This window comes from Xiphophorus couchianus, chromosome 14 (assembly GCF_001444195.1).
Source record: "Xiphophorus couchianus chromosome 14, X_couchianus-1.0, whole genome shotgun sequence".
Taxonomy (NCBI): domain Eukaryota; kingdom Metazoa; phylum Chordata; class Actinopteri; order Cyprinodontiformes; family Poeciliidae; genus Xiphophorus; species Xiphophorus couchianus.
Genome location: NC_040241.1, coordinates 18,342,553 through 18,358,058, shown reverse-complemented (window position 1 = coordinate 18,358,058; position 15,506 = coordinate 18,342,553). Strand labels below are relative to the sequence as shown.

The following is a 15,506-nucleotide window of genomic DNA, read 5'->3' as shown; positions in this document are numbered from 1 at the left end:
ACGGAGAATCCTCTGTCTCAGAGTAACCGTCTGACTGTGGCTGTTTTTGTGTTTCTCACCAGGCGTCGTCCTCTCGGTGACAGAGCTCCTCCTCTGAGTGTCCACAGCCATAACCAAAACTCCTGCAGCGCCAGGACAAGAAACAAAAAAAAAGAAGACAGTTTTCACTTTGGTTTCTAAACCCACCATTTCATTATTATTATTTTTTTGCTACTGCAACGATTTGCTGATCATCCAGCTGAATACGTTTACTTGTTACTGTTTACAGAATCAAAAGTGGGGGAAAAAAAAAAGAAAGAAAAGAAACAAGCTGCCATCAAAATCCCAGTTTACTCTCAGATGGTGCTTTGAAGCAGAAACCCTGGCAGCAGGGCAGCTGGTGCTGGCATTGAACAAACTGTGGAGGAGAAACTGTTTCAATGGCGCTTTTTTTTTGTTGTTGTCTTGAATACTGAAATTTGTACATGCCGTTTGAAAATTTCGTGGGGTGCTGTCTTTTTCTAAATAATTTATTGTTTCAGTTTGTTTTTCTAAACTAGATTAGCCTAGATATATACCACATTGGCCTTGTATTTAGAAAAGAAAGAAAATGAAATTACTAATAATAGAGATATGAACATTTTTCTAAAGCATTAAGTATTTTAAAAATTACAATTTTTTGGAATGCTTCAAAAAATACGGGTTTTAGCAAGTTTTTTAAGGGGAGGGGTTGAGTTGGTGGGTTTTTTTTCAGATGCTTGTATTTGTTGTAAATCTTGTTCCTATGAATTATACTTTATTTCTTCTGGAGATTAATACTCAGCTGTCACACATCATCAGGTCTTTTGTTCTGTTTTTTTCTAGCTCTGTATGAACTTTGTCCAGAAAAAAAAGGTTTGTGCTGTACCTCTCTTTTCAGTATGCAGTTATTTTTCTTTTAGCAATTGTACATTTAATTTAAAAAATGTTTTCTCTATTTATTGGATATTAATGTTCTCCCTTTTTAATGAATTGTACATTGTTTTTCCTCTTTTTTTTTTGGACACGGTGACTTGCTTTGTATGAACTGAATCGTGGAGGCATCTCTGTGGCGGTGGAGGGCGATGTTTTCCTGGTGCTTGCCTCTCGACCTCTGCCTTTTCGCTCCTGATATATATTGAATTAAATCTTTATCTTGAATATAACACCACCTTTCCTGTAGATGATAGACACACTGCTCACGTAGAGATGACTAATGGAATGCTGTGTTTGTATCCTCATTAAGGAAAAAAAAAATTTTTTTCCAAAGTGTTTTGAGAAATGGTAATTTTTTTTTTTTACTACATAGGGGGCTTTTAGACAAGATTTTTATGATATTTGTTGAATATAATGGGATAGATGGTGCTAAATGTTCTCTTTTGAACAATTTTTTTTTGTCCTCTAAAATTGAGAAATCTATTTTTCCTGTTGCAATATTACCTTTTCCTTCTCTTTGTGGTCATTTATTTATAACTGCACTGTTTTAGCGAATTCACACAGACCTACTTGCAGACACACACACCAAACTGAGCCAGACATGTCTTAAACACTTGTGAATTTGTGTGACATTACTATGACTATTAATTAAATAAACACTTGATAAATCCAGGCAAATGGTCTGCCGTTCCCTGTTTTCATCAGTGAAAAAGTTCACCATATTCAATTGTTTAGCTTGATGCTGAGATCTTTTGATTTAGTGTTAATATTTGCAGAAGTAAGCAAGTAGACATCTGCTTAGAACCAGTGAAGAAACCGTCTCATCTGGGTCACTTTCTATTACTTTTTAACTTTCTCAGCAGCTACCAGGGTAAACACCTTGCAAGAACTAATTTTCTTTTTGGGCCTTATCAAGATCATAAATGTTTCCAAGAGCAACTTCAGCCAGAAAGTCTTAATAAAAGACATTAGCAAACTGTTAAAATATTAATAATTACATCTCCCAGAATGCTGTGTGGTTCTGGATCAGAGTCCAGTGAAATTATTGAAAATTTTATCAGACATATTATCTACTGATTTTCTAGTCTGAAAATGTATTGTAAATACATTGTTGTTGATTAATTGTACAGCCCCAAAGGTTTATGTTGCAAAAAATATATATTTCTGTACATCGTCATCGTTTAAATCCTACAAATTAATTCAACAATTTACCATTGTAACTCCATATATCTGCATACTATGCTTTATATGAAACTTGTCAAAGAGAGTTTTAAAATCATCTGTTTGGATTGTTTCATTAGCCTGGGAATGCTGTTAGTTACAATGAAAATATGTATTTAAAAAAATGCTTCCATGTGTAAACTGAGGAAGGAGCTTATACAAGCTTCCTCGATAGCAGCGCAGGAAAAAGTGGAGAGCCGTAACAAAACCGTCAGAGCTCAGTTTCCTCCCTGATAATCCACAGGCGGGATTACATTTCTTGGGCTCACAGAAAGAAAACAGACGACTAAAGTTTGCTTTTTAAAACAGAAATGTACCAGGATGTAATTCGCTCCAAGGGCAACAATGACCTCATGATTCCTGTTCGCTCCATCAGACGTATGTCGACGATGCGATGGTTGAGAAATTTGACATCAAGGTTTAAAGAGCCGTCGACAAAAGAAATCTCTGCATTATCCCGGTTTCTGCCGCTTGTTTGCGGGCTCAACTTTCGGTTCTGATGTGAAACGACAGATTTGGCAGGTGGCCGCGTTGTCGGGTCACGCTGCAGGCCAAAGGGGCAGTGGAGGGACAAGCAGGAGGAAATCCTGCTTTGAAAACACAAAGGAAGACCACCTCCGTCCATATATCTGTCCACCCTGTTGCAGGCAGGTGGTGATAAGAGTTCACGTCCTCCTCGCTGCCAAGACAAAACACTTGGGCCGTACAATCACGTTCCACTGGCGCAATCACGATGGTCACAACTTTGAAGTTTGTTTATGCTGCTCTCGCAAAGCATGGGAGCAAAGATCGCAAAGAAACTATCTCATCTCTTCTGACAAGAAAAGAGGAAAAAAACTGGATGTGTTGGGTTTGACTGCTGTCCCTGTGGTGTTCCTCGGGCCGTTTTTGGAGGACAGGGAGTATATGTGGACGATGGTGGTCACATCGTGTAAATAAACATTGCGAAGCTCAAAGCAAAGGAAAAAGGGTGGAAAATCAGGATCTAACGAGACTAATTATTGAGCTTATGCTCTGATGTTTTATCATCCGACTCATTTTTTTTTTGCCCTCCTCCATCTCTGGGCATCTTGTTCTTCTTGCTTCACTACTACAAAGAAGCTGCAGATAATGCATTCATATTTCAACACAACACACTATTAACAACCCTTCAACTTTTTCATGTTATGTTATGCAGCAACTACAGATTCTGCATGTAGTGGCAGAATCTGCAGAGAAGAGCCATCTTATCTCTTAACCCAACAGGACAAAAACAGTTTAGAGACGCAAATGTTACATGAAATTTTGACAGAACATGTATTTTATTTTTTTTATTTTTACAAATAGAATAGAATAGAATTCAACTTTATTGTCATTGCACTGTCACAAGTACAAGCAACGAGATGTAGTTTTCATCTATCCAGAAGTGCTCTACAAGATATAAATATATGCAACAAACTATAGGAAGTTTGTTGTAATTTTAAAAGAACCATTATTTCCATTTCTATTTTTAGTTTGAAAAGAAAAATATAAAACCTGTGCAAAAATTTATACATTTTCTTCTATTAGATGTTGATATTTCAGGAATGTTCATTTTATTTAAGGGTATCAGAGTAAAAGAAGCTGCAATACATGACGTAACAATATATATATTTTTAATTATAGCCCTTTATTGTTTTCCTTCCTTATATGTGCACTTATTTGTGTTGATCAATAACATAACTTCAAAATAAAATGTACTGAAACTTATGGCTGTATTTAGAAATTGTGATAATACATAGGATATATTTTAGTCATGACATTGATGAACCCACATTTTTCTCCTTTTCCGTTATTTCAACGTCCACAAAACTCTACACTGACATCCAGACTTACAGTATATGAACTGTGGTCAAATTCTCTACAAAGGATCTAAACAAACTACTTTAAAGCAGGATGTTGAATGCACGATGTGTGGAAAACTTGGTTGTATCCCAGCAGTTCTTTGCAATAGCAACACACTTATACTGCACTGATAAATGCAATCCAATGTCAGCTCTGAATGTAATATGAGGAAATGAACACCCTGCAGCTGGCTTTGGATGTTTTACTCTTTGCTCTTTATTTTCACTGAGATTTTGGAAATGTACTTGAAAAGTTGCTATAAAAGAAGTTGATCCACCAAACCGAACACTAACCAACATATATTTCAGCACCGTTGGTTCGTCTGCTCCATAACTATGAGGAGACGCACCAAAAGTCGGACTGAGTGGCCCTTCCCCCATGTCTTCTACTCTCCTGAACCTCAACTTATCAGGCCCGCCGCCCCATGCTGACCCCTGAAAGACGTACCCAGCCCCCACTGCTGGGTATGTCGGGGTGGGGGGCAGCATGTCCTGGATATGAGCGGTGGAATGCGTCCGCTGAGAGGAGCCGCTGGAGAGAGGCTGATAAGTCTGATGGGAGGGGAGAGAAAGTAGGCTGGATGTGGGCGCAATCAGATGGGTGGGCAGGGGGTAAAAGAGGCGGAGGTAAAAGTTTGACATACTTAAAACAAAGACCAGAGGAACTGTGAGAGCTAGTTTTTTCATCAGCATCTGTGCACACGGTGTTAGCAACTGATTTAAAGTTGCAACTAGGACAAAAAAAAAGGAGAATATAGTGGCTGACAACTGAGATAAAGGAGAGAAAAACCAGAAGGAGCAGGGAGCAGCTGGAAACCACCAGAACAAACAAAATCATACGAGAAAAAAAGCAGGAAAAACAGCTGAAAGAAGAAAGAGTGTTGTTGAGTCGAGCAGAGAAACCAAGTGACCTGCAGTCATTCTGACGAGAAGCAAATCTGGAGGAGGAACAGCCAGAGGTCCAACGGGCCACACATCACAACGTGAGTACAAGAGCTGCAGCATCTCTCCCATTTCCTTACATTTCTCTGCACGTCTGATCTGGGATAAAAGACGAACGTCTGCACATTCCAAGCTGATTTTCAGGTCTAAGAGTTTCAGAGAAACAGAAACATTGGAGCTAATTTGGCTCAGATTAATGTCACACAGAGAAAGAAGAACAGATAGGATGCGCTGCAGCCCGACACCCCGCAGTTAGGCTCTCTATGTTGGCGTCATAAACTATTTCCACAAACAAAAAATTCAAACAGCACCTAAAACAATAAGGTTCTCTAAAAAACCTTATTGTTTTATTGACTGACCTTATAAATTATGCAAAAGGGAGAGAAATAAAAAGTCAAATGAAAATTTCCACTTTTTTTTGACTAAGAAATAAAACTAAGAAAAAAAACAACAACAAAAAAAACAAACATAAGTTAAACTTTTTAATACAAAAGCAATTGTTGAGAAATTGACATTTTTCTTTTGATCAGTTGTCTAGTGCCGACAAAACACCAAAAAAAAAAAAAATTGAATGGGGAACAAAACAGTAATTCCTTCATTTACGGATTAGTTTTTTCTGCTATAGTACTTAAATTTCTTTTAAAAACTAAAATTAATTTAATTACTCATTTTGAATCAGCAGGTTAGACTTCAAGGAAAACCAGAAACACCCAGGGAAAGGTGAAATTTCCTCAATTTGATATTTTAGGTTCGTCATCTAACATTTGCCTAAACATTTAATCATGTAAGTTATTCTGAACGAAAGACAAAGAGCAAAATTAAGGGCAAAAAGAAAGTAACACCTGTTTTAGAGTGCAATTTTTTTAGTTCATTTGTCACTACATTTGGTTAGAAATGTCAAAGATATTAATGTCAATACTCTAGCCGAGGGCAAGCTTACAGCTTTAGCACCCATAATTTTATTTTTTCTAAAATGCTAATTACCATATTTGCATGCAATTTCCAATCAATTTCAACAAAGTTTGAAAATTTCACACCTCATCCTATCATGAAGGCATAAATTAATATGAATTGCTCTCGTAAACTACATCCTCCAAGTGAAAACTAAAGCACATCATGAAGAGAAACTGTTGTTCAGACAGTAGTAGGAGTGCGGTACAACTGAGTCACACACACACAAGCATGAGCGCGAATGCACCTTCCTGCCAGGCCTTCCTCTGTGACCTTCCACCTCACAACACTTGGGACAACAATAGACTAGGGGCATGTTAAACAAACAGGTTACATCACACTAATATTTTCTAATTAGTCACTCACTCGACCTGATCTTATTTTAACAAGGGTTTAAAAAAATCAACCCAGCTGATTCTTAATGTTTGGTTTATGAGCTCCCCACAATGTTTCTTATCAATTTCATTTTAAGCTGTAATTGCTGTAGTTTCGTAAACTTGTAAATTTGACAAAGGTAAAAGCTTAGTTTTGCTTCTGCCCCATTCTCTAGAAATTTCTTGAAATGTTTAGACCCCAGGGTTGGATCATGATTGTTTTGTCTCACATTCAAACACCCAATTCAATGTATGAAAAACGCAGATCAACTGAGTTTATGTTGCACCACAGGGGTCAGTTCTCGGCCCGCTCCTGTTTTCAGCATAGGGCGAATTCACAACTGGTGTCACCTCAAAGCACTTTAAAGACAAATATACATGCAGGGATAAAAACATAGTAGATTTTTAGCTCGGCGATCTCACCTAAACAAAAATCAAAATGAGTAAATAATCTATGTGGTCTGACTACAACTGAATGTTGGATGGTTTGGAGTTGGTCTTTTTCTGCAGTTGCAGAAGAATCAGTCTCTACGTTCTTAAATTGAGGTCCGGTACAAATTCCCTGCATCAAAGCACTGACATATTAACAAGAGTGGAATCTTTTAAGTGCAGTGACCGTTTTTTTAATCTGTTCCTCTGTCTCATGACCCTCGAGAGGTGAGGATATCCTGTACCAGACACAGCTGCTTATCACACACACAAAAAAAACGAATATGTCCAAAACAGGATGAATTCAAACTAAGGAATCTTGGATCCAACCAGAACTTTCACTAAAACTCTGGCATCAGAGTTTGAAAACATGAACATTGGCGAACTCAAAAAGTCTCATCCAAAAATGTGGTCGAACAAGGCTGTAAATCTAATTCTGCTGATATTCTTCGCTAAAAGCAGGAGTAATAAAACTGTTCTTAATCTAACACATTATATCAAAATCTAAATGTGGGGAAGAGGAATTTGGTATGCAGAATAAGGCAGTGCTTTGCAGTAAGATATCGGCCCCTATAAATAAATAAACTGTGAGGTAACAAGGTTTTCTCATTTGTTTTTCTTTAAAAAAAAGAAACCTGAAAACAAAATTTGTATTGACACAATGTTCTGTAGAACCACTTCTTCTCATGTCATTACAGCTGCAAATCATTTGGAGTATTTTTTTAAAACACTTTCGCACATCAAGGGACTGAAATTATCGTCTTTTCTTCCATTTAAAATAGCTAAAGCTAAGTCAGATTTGATGGAGAACATCTGTGAAGATGAATCTTTAAGTCTTGCCGCAAATTCTCAACTGGTTTTTGGTCTGGACTTTGACTGGACCACAATAACAACCCTAACCATAACCCCTAACCCATAATCAGAATTTATACTGAGACTAAATTGCACACCGGGCCACATAGTTTACTAATCAGGTGACTTCTGAAGGAAAGTAGTTTCACATGTTTTGTTTATGGGTATTCAAGAAAACACAAATGCATCCCTAAGTTTTCATAGTTCCATTGCAAAACAAACTGGAAAACTGCATAATTCTCCTTCCATTTCAGGTATGTTCTACCCTGTGTTGGTTTATTCCATAAAATCACAGCAAAATATGTGATTTGTGGTTGTAATGTGGCAAAAAGGGACAAAGTTCAAGCAACATCAACACAATAAAGATAAATCTATTGTTTAAATATGCAACAACTTCACATCCAGAAAACACAAACATACCCTGACCTTGATGTTAGTTTCATCTCTTCACCACAACACACAAATAGCAATTATGGGCCCCTTTCCTTTCAGCCAATCAGCTTGCTGATGATAATCACCTCTCAGAGATTCAGACACTTTCCTCACAGATTAGACATCTAACCTCTTCATGAACCCAAAGTCAAAGAGGCAACTCTGATCAAATTAACCCGCTTTATCTTGTAGCTCATGAAATTTGTTGCCTCTTTCTTTCTATTTTTCTCTGTACAGTTCACCATGAGTCTGAGCAGCACTCTGGAGAAGGGGGCCCACCACCAGGCCCTGGACCTTTCCGAGGAGCTGCCGCCTCACCTCCATCACCACTCCAACCACCAGCAGCATCTCCACCATTCCAACTCCCTGGCATCCACCACCGCTGTGGGCGGAGGTAGAGAAACCCCGTCGCGTGTGGTCATACCTCCTCCATATTCCGCTGCCGAGAGTGGCGTTGTGGGGAGCGAGGCCCCTCTGGAGCTACGTGGGTCGCTGGACTGCTGGGCCTGCTCGGTGCTGGTGACGGCCCAGAACCTGGTGATTGCCGCCATCAACGCTTGCCTCGCCGCCGTTGTGTTCGGCACTATCCTGACCCCGGCCATCGTCATGGTGGTGTTCGGCTTCCTGTGTCACTCTACGGTAAGAACTGACGATTTATGCATCCATACCGAAAATGTCCGGCCCTGTCGGTTCGATATGAACATGTGCAGAACCGATACCGCGTTCAGCCAGCATGCAGCTACACTGTAAAAAATGCTCCATTGAGAGTCAATTTTACCCAACAGCTGCTGATGCTTCGTTCAGGTACAGCTGGGATAATAGGGTGTCTAAATGAAAACAACACCAAGGCGATTTAAACGTGTTTTATTCTTCAGTATTGACATGGTCTTACAATTAATTATTAATTCGACTGTTTTCAGGTGGTTATAATGCTGTGTTACTTGCTATCCTGTACTCTCCCTATGCTGCTTTAATTATTGGAGAAAATCCAACCACCTATACTTATGTTTCAGAACATAAGAAAATCTAATTAATTGCAAAACGAAAGGAAATCCTTGTTTACTGCTGAGCAAAGTAGAAAAAGATTAAGTTAATTAAGTTTTCTTGATTGAAGCCAATTGAAAATGTACTGACCTGTGACGTTGTGTACTTTTACACTATAATCGACCACTACAATAATTTTTGATAGATCAGCAGTATTCATGCATATTTGGAAAGTGGATTGATTAAAAAAAAAACAGGCTGCCCAAAATGTTCAGATTTGTTCTCCTATGATCAGGACACCATCATGTAAAGAGGGCCCTCTTTGATTCAGTTCAGTTTCTTTAAATAGCAGCAGTTTACAACAAATATCATCTTCAGGCATTTTACAAATAAAAACTGAAATATAATCATACATTTTTCTTACCAGTTTACCAATATGTACCACTTTGTGTCTATCCCATAAAATAGCATTTAAACACCAGACTACAAGGGGGCTGGAAGATGGTTAAACCCATCCTTTTATGAAACATCTGAAAGTGCTAATCTTATAACTTTGATCCAGAAGTTTGAAATAGTTTTGCTTGAGGCGGAGGGTGGAGTTTTGGCTCCATCTCTGATGAGAGATTTCATAATCAGATAGATCTGACGTCCCTTCAGATGTTGAGGAGATGGGAAGCTGGAGGGAGCAAGGGAGCCAGAAGAGCAACTGGTTTCCTGAAACTAAGTAATAAACAAAGAAAATAATATAAAAAGTGATCAGTACAGAAACTACCTGTGTGTTATTGGCTTTAATCACCCTGTATTGGATCAAAACGTCATCCAGGCTTTGTGGATTTGTCCAAAAAACTCCTTTCTGTTGTTTTTTTAAATCGCCGACCTCCCTTTAATGACCAGAGAAACCAGGATTCTCTCCGTTCTCATGTTCTCTCACAATCAGACCCCATGTGACATCGGATTAGAGGGGGATTATCCAGCCTCTGGCATGCTGGAAGAACGAGACAAACCAAAAGAATAGAAAGTACAAAGGATTCAAACACACAGAATATTTTACTTCAGATACCTCAAATTTAGAAACCAAATTACAGGATTTCTCCATTAGGAGAACATTAAAAAGACCCAGTATTTAAAAGATTCTAAATTGATTTAAATCTAATTGAAAGTGCACAAAAATTCATAACAGATTTAACAAAACTGATGTTAATTCTTCTTATCAGAGAACTAAGTAAAACCCTGCTGGGTCTGTTGGATTTAGGCTAAATGTCAGCAGCTAATAACCTGCGCAGTTGATTTACTGACTACCATCAGCAGTGACGTGCGGTGAGGTTCATAGCTGGTGAGGCACTGACGTCATCAGAATCAGATTTGCAAATAGATGCATAGACTGACAGCAGTTTACAGGTTATGTTTCACTTCTGCATTCTTACACATACAAACTGTAGCTCACAAAACACACATTTCCTTAAAAAACAAAACAAAATAAATGTTATTACTGTCTTACCTGCTTCGATTGAAAGTCCACTTGAGAAAACTTTTTTAGTGTTGTAATGTAGTCATCCATGTCGAAAGTCGGGATAAGCGAGAGGAAAAAAATCACTATCTCTATTATAATCTATCGCTGCACTTGACTTGCTTCCCGAATCGTTTAGCCTAGCTCGCTGTCACTTACTCGGCAGTTGAGGAGTGAACAAGACGAACGTCTGGGATCTTGAGCGCCCCCTGCCATGAGGCAAGAGAACTGCCTGCCTCACCTCGAACCTGTTCTCTGCCGTTTATAATCGCTCATTACACGAAACACGTTACACAAACACAGTTGGTGACAAAAAGCACTGTACATTATATACATAAGCTAAATTATTGGAAATAAGTTCACATATTAAATTTGTTTAAACCATTTTATTGACGCCGTACAGCAACATGCTCTCTCCGCTTAGCAGCCAGCGCAGAGCCAGGGGTTGCGCAATCCAAGGTGAGGCAGAGCTCGCTGCTGCCTCACCGGCATCGCTTCCAAGCATTTGAATGGGAAAATAAGAAAATTCAGCGATTTTGAACAAATAAAAATCGAAATTGGTGAAGCTACATGAAAAATAAATATTTTTTAGTGCAAACCACCGGATGAATATAACAATTTAAATTACTTTATGATTATATATTTTCTTTCTTTCCATGATGGCTGGTGAGGCACTGCCTCACCTGCCTCCCCTGACCGCACGTCACTGGTGAAGTTGTTGCATATTTAAACAATAGATTTATCTTTATTGTGAGAGCAACACTATAAAATCAGGAGTTTAACACAATTCCAGGGCAGAAAGACATCAGAAATGAATCAGAGGAGCTGTTTTTTGTAGCCTTTCAATCTGGGAAGTCTTATAAAACCATCATTATCTATAAACAAGTCGAGGTACGATTTAAACAGTTATCAATCTCCCCAACCCAGTGAACTGTGATAAATTTATGACGTTTCCTTTTCCTGCAACTGTACAGATATACTTAATTATACATGGACATATAAAGAGATCCAGTTACATCTTAAGAAGCTTAAGAGTTTTTCCTGTTCCCCAAAATGTAGAAAAAATGTTGATTTAGCCGCTCCTAATGTTCCAGCTATCTCCCAGATGTGTTTTTTAGTTGTTTTTGCAGCCTGAAGATTTCTCATTTGTGCTGCACTGACATCTCCCAATGCAAATACAAGCACAACATTTGGGATTGATTCAAGACTTTGAGATAGAGGGGGAGCATCCCACACTGGTCTGTGAAAGTTAATTCAAGTCTGCTGGTGACTGACTACCTGTAGAAAACATCAGCAGATTGAGCTACAAATTGCTGCGATTTCTGGCCTATTCCTGAATGTGAATAAAGCTTCGACTTTATTCACATGTATTTGTTGTATTACTCAACAAAAACAAAAGCTAGATAACTTCATGCATATTAAAATAATTTTAAAAAACAGAATTTAATTTGTCAAAGCAATAGATTTGCTGCTATCGGTTTTATTTTTGATGCTGCTGAGGGACTGGAAACCGTTTCTGCTCTCTGCGCTTTGTTTGGACGCTCAAACATTCGTCTCTCGAAGGCCGATAAGGATGATTCAGGCCATCTGTCTCTCCGCTTCCCTCCCACATTCAAATGGTGATCCCTTCACCTCTTCACCCACTCCCTCTGTTATTGCTCAGCAACAAGTGTTCAACAGCATGCACCAGTCAGACGTTGAGAAAACAGAGATTGGGACTTTATAGTTCGGCATAAGGTTTGAGCCTAATTCATTTTACGTAAAGGGGTTTTATTTTTGAGAGGGTGATTCTTAATGCTGCCCATAAATGTGAGCGTTTCGTTTCAGATTACAAACTAGCGCCTGTCCTCACCTCGTACATACCACACGGAGTGCGTCATCTCCTGCTTTTATCCGTGACCTCTTCTCTTATACGCAGCACCGTGCAAAAGTCTTGAGGCAACTCTCATTTCTTTATATTTTGCATCTTGTGATGGTTTAACACAGTCTTCTTCATTTATACTTTTCTAATGTTTATCTCCTAATCATTTTCAGAGGAATTATTTTGTTTTGTTTTTTCAAAAAGCTTCTAATATCGTGGGGCTGCACGATATTAGAAGATTTTGCAGTGGCGACAATGTTTAAAATATCAGATGGGATACATCACTACTTCCTCATCTGTGCTTCCATCACTCTGTGACTGTTAGCATTTTAAGCAATGTCAGTTATCTCCAATGCGATCATTTGCTGCTCTGACACCTAGCTAAATATTACATTAGCATGAAAAATGTAAGTTCACAACACTTGGAATATATTAGGCAACAGTTATTACACTCCAAAAAGTGAAGAGATGCAGGATATGCAGGCATTAGCATTGGTGTCAACTGATATTTGTCATTTTTAACATATCTGTCGAATATGTAAAACTGTCGATATTAATAACCAATGGGTTTTTTTCTCAATCTTGTTTGTTTTTCCGTAATGCTTTGCTACATGAATATTGTGCACACTGGTATTGCGACGACCATGTTTTTGAGTAACACTGAGTCACGAATCACTAAATGGCGTCCCACTTTTCAATATTATTAGTTTTATTAAACTCTGTTAAAAATATGCCAAATAGATTACTAAGATTAAATTACACTAAGCACGCTTAATAAACGTAACTGAGTAAGTGGAACTAGTTACCACCCCCTCTGCTTTTTACAAGGTAATTGCTCCTTGAGTTTTTAAAAAGTCTTGCAGGATGAGTTCCATTTTGGCTGTTTTGCTGAGTGAAAGCAAACGGCTTTGGCTAAAATTCCAGCAGTCCAATAAATCTGGTACCAAATGAAACAGACAAAAATCACGGCAGTCTGAAGACCACACACATGCTGCTAGCTAACACATTTCACGCTGGCAGGAGAGAGAGAACTGCTTTTGGCGCTTCCTTCTGGATGTAGGGAGGACAGAAACCTCCCAAAAGAGCTTCCTTATTCAGCTACAGAGACTAAAATGTGGCGAACTTTGACACTTGGTGCTCTTTTGGGGTTTAATATATGAACTTTACTTCCTCTTTCTTCTGCTTGCTAACACAGACAAAATACAGTTTTTAATGTTCATTTAAAAATAGTAATGAGACACCATAACATGGTAATCATTAAAACCAGTAATTGCTTGAAAATTAGTCTAGACCCTGGAAAAACCTTGGAAAACATTCTGAAACGCTTGAGAATTATAAATCCTAGAGATGCTAGAGAGACGTTATACTTTATTTATTTTACATTATATCTAGAATTTCTAATTGAATTTCTGAACCATTTGAAAGAAAGTTTGTTGGACTTTATTTTTACAACCTAAAGTAGTCAACCAGGGCGTGCCGTGGTGGCGGAGGGGTTAGCGCGACCCACATTCAGGCAAACGTAGCCTCGACACGGCTGTCGCGGATTCGACTCCCGGACCCGACGACGTTTACCGCATGTCTTCCCCCCTCTCCTTCCCCCTTTCCTGTCAGCCTACTTTGAAAAAAGGGACACTAGAGCCCACAAAAAGACCCCTTTGTGGGCCGATTAAAAAAAAAAAAAAAGTAGTCAACCAATTGTTTCTGTCAGTTTCTTTATTTATTTTACATTTGGCTGTTATATTCCAAATTGCTCTGACTGAATAAATTAAGGTTGTGTTGTTTTTACATGGTTGACCAGGCTCAGAAAGCTATTGCTGTATTTAAGAGTGCTATTCTGGTGCAGAGTCATCAAATAAGTTTGTAATTCGCTACATTTATGTCTGTGGGTTTAAAAAAAATGGACGTTTTTGTTCAATTCAGGGCTCTTTTCTTTATTGGATTGGTGTCAGCTGATACTAAGCCTCAGATATCCGTATCGGTATCAGAAGTGAAAAAAGTGGATTTAAGGCAGTAAAAGAGAAACTGCCTTTTGCACAGTGCTGTACCCCTCACCAAACCCCTCACTGCAGTTTTCCTGTTCTTCGTCTGCAGGTTCGCCCCCACGGCACGACCCCCTACTGCTCCGACCTGCTGACTGACGGCGGCTGCGTGGCTCTGCTGGTGGTGGGCTTCCTCCTGGTCACCCCTCTGCTGGTCCTGGCGTTGGCCGCGTACTGCCGTCTGGCCCGACACCTCCAGCTGGGCCTGTGCTTCATCCCGTACAGCCGGGCCGTGTACAAGAACCTGCCGGCCACCCAGCACCGCGGCCTGGGCACCGGCTGCTGCGGCGGCAGAAACGGAGGCGAGAGCGGCGGGAAGGGAAAGGTCTGGGTTTGAGAGAGGAGAGAAGCAAGGCGAGGGGGCGAGGGAGACTATTTGATGACACATCAAAGGGAAGCAGGATGAAGGTCGGGTAGAATGATTCAGAAACAGGAGGAAAAAATAAAACAAAACCAGAAGAATGTGTGTAATGTCTCGTATCAAATCAGAACAATACCTGATATGGGAGGTTACAGGTGTGTGTGTGTGTGTGTGTGTGAGAAGGATAGACTCCAGTTCTACTGACATCATCCCGATTACCTTTCCTTCATCTGGAACTCCCCTCTCTTTTATAACCTTCAATTATGAAAAGTACAGATTATGCTTCACTTAATGGATTTTAATGAATGCTGTCGGTTTGCAGCTGATTAAACTAGAGGATCAAAATGAAGCCACAGATTGAAAACAAAAAAAACTGCCGCAAAAAATGTGGCAAATTTTATGCAAAAGCAGCATATTTACCGGACATGGAGCCATCTGTGACTTTCCTGAATAATTCACAGGAAAGAGGAAATCTGAAAATAGCGCTGGGTGATGACAAACAGATTTGCCTCTTATCCAGTTACATCATCATGGAAAACTTGTACTTGTGAGCTTGTAGTTTATTGTTTAGCTTTGTGAACTTTGCCTGCATCATTTCCTTTTTTATAAATAAAGTTCTTGGATTTTTCAAGAGTTGTTTCTTTTTTTAAACCAGTGAGAGTGACTGACTTGATGAAGTGCTTGTGTTTTATAAATCTAGTTTAACACGTAGGCCTTACTGGCATATTTACCTGAATATTTCAATTCCCTTACCTTTC

At 39.1% G+C, this 15,506-nt stretch overlaps 2 protein-coding genes across 9 annotated transcripts in view; both read left to right on the top strand.

Moving 5' to 3' along the window:
* Window positions 1-1,606, top strand: part of kdm6ba (lysine (K)-specific demethylase 6B, a) — a 108,712-nt gene extending 107,106 nt beyond the window's left edge. For all 8 annotated transcript variants that reach the window (XM_028038267.1, XM_028038266.1, XM_028038270.1 and 5 more), the window contains one exon: window positions 63-1,606. In XM_028038267.1, the coding sequence (XP_027894068.1) occupies window positions 63-80 (18 nt within the window). In that variant the 3' untranslated portion in view covers window positions 81-1,606. The remainder of the gene's footprint in view (window positions 1-62) is intronic.
* Window positions 1,607-4,657: 3,051 nt separating this feature from the next.
* On the top strand, window positions 4,658-15,379 carry tmem88b (transmembrane protein 88 b). The gene is made up of 3 exons (XM_028038288.1): window positions 4,658-4,999; window positions 8,234-8,635; window positions 14,440-15,379. Exons 2-3 carry the CDS (start codon window positions 8,240-8,242, stop codon window positions 14,722-14,724), a joined length of 681 nt encoding a protein of 226 aa, XP_027894089.1. The 5' UTR covers window positions 4,658-4,999; window positions 8,234-8,239; the 3' UTR covers window positions 14,725-15,379.
* Window positions 15,380-15,506: the final 127 nt, after the last annotated feature.

Coding starts and splice junctions, on each gene's coding strand:
- tmem88b (XM_028038288.1), top strand. CDS start 8,240: ATGAGTCTGAGCAGCACTCTGGAGAAGGGGGCCCACCACCAGGCCCTG. Junction 8,636..14,439: donor GCTTCCTGTGTCACTCTACG/GTAAGAACTGAC, acceptor CTTCGTCTGCAG/GTTCGCCCCCACGGCACGAC.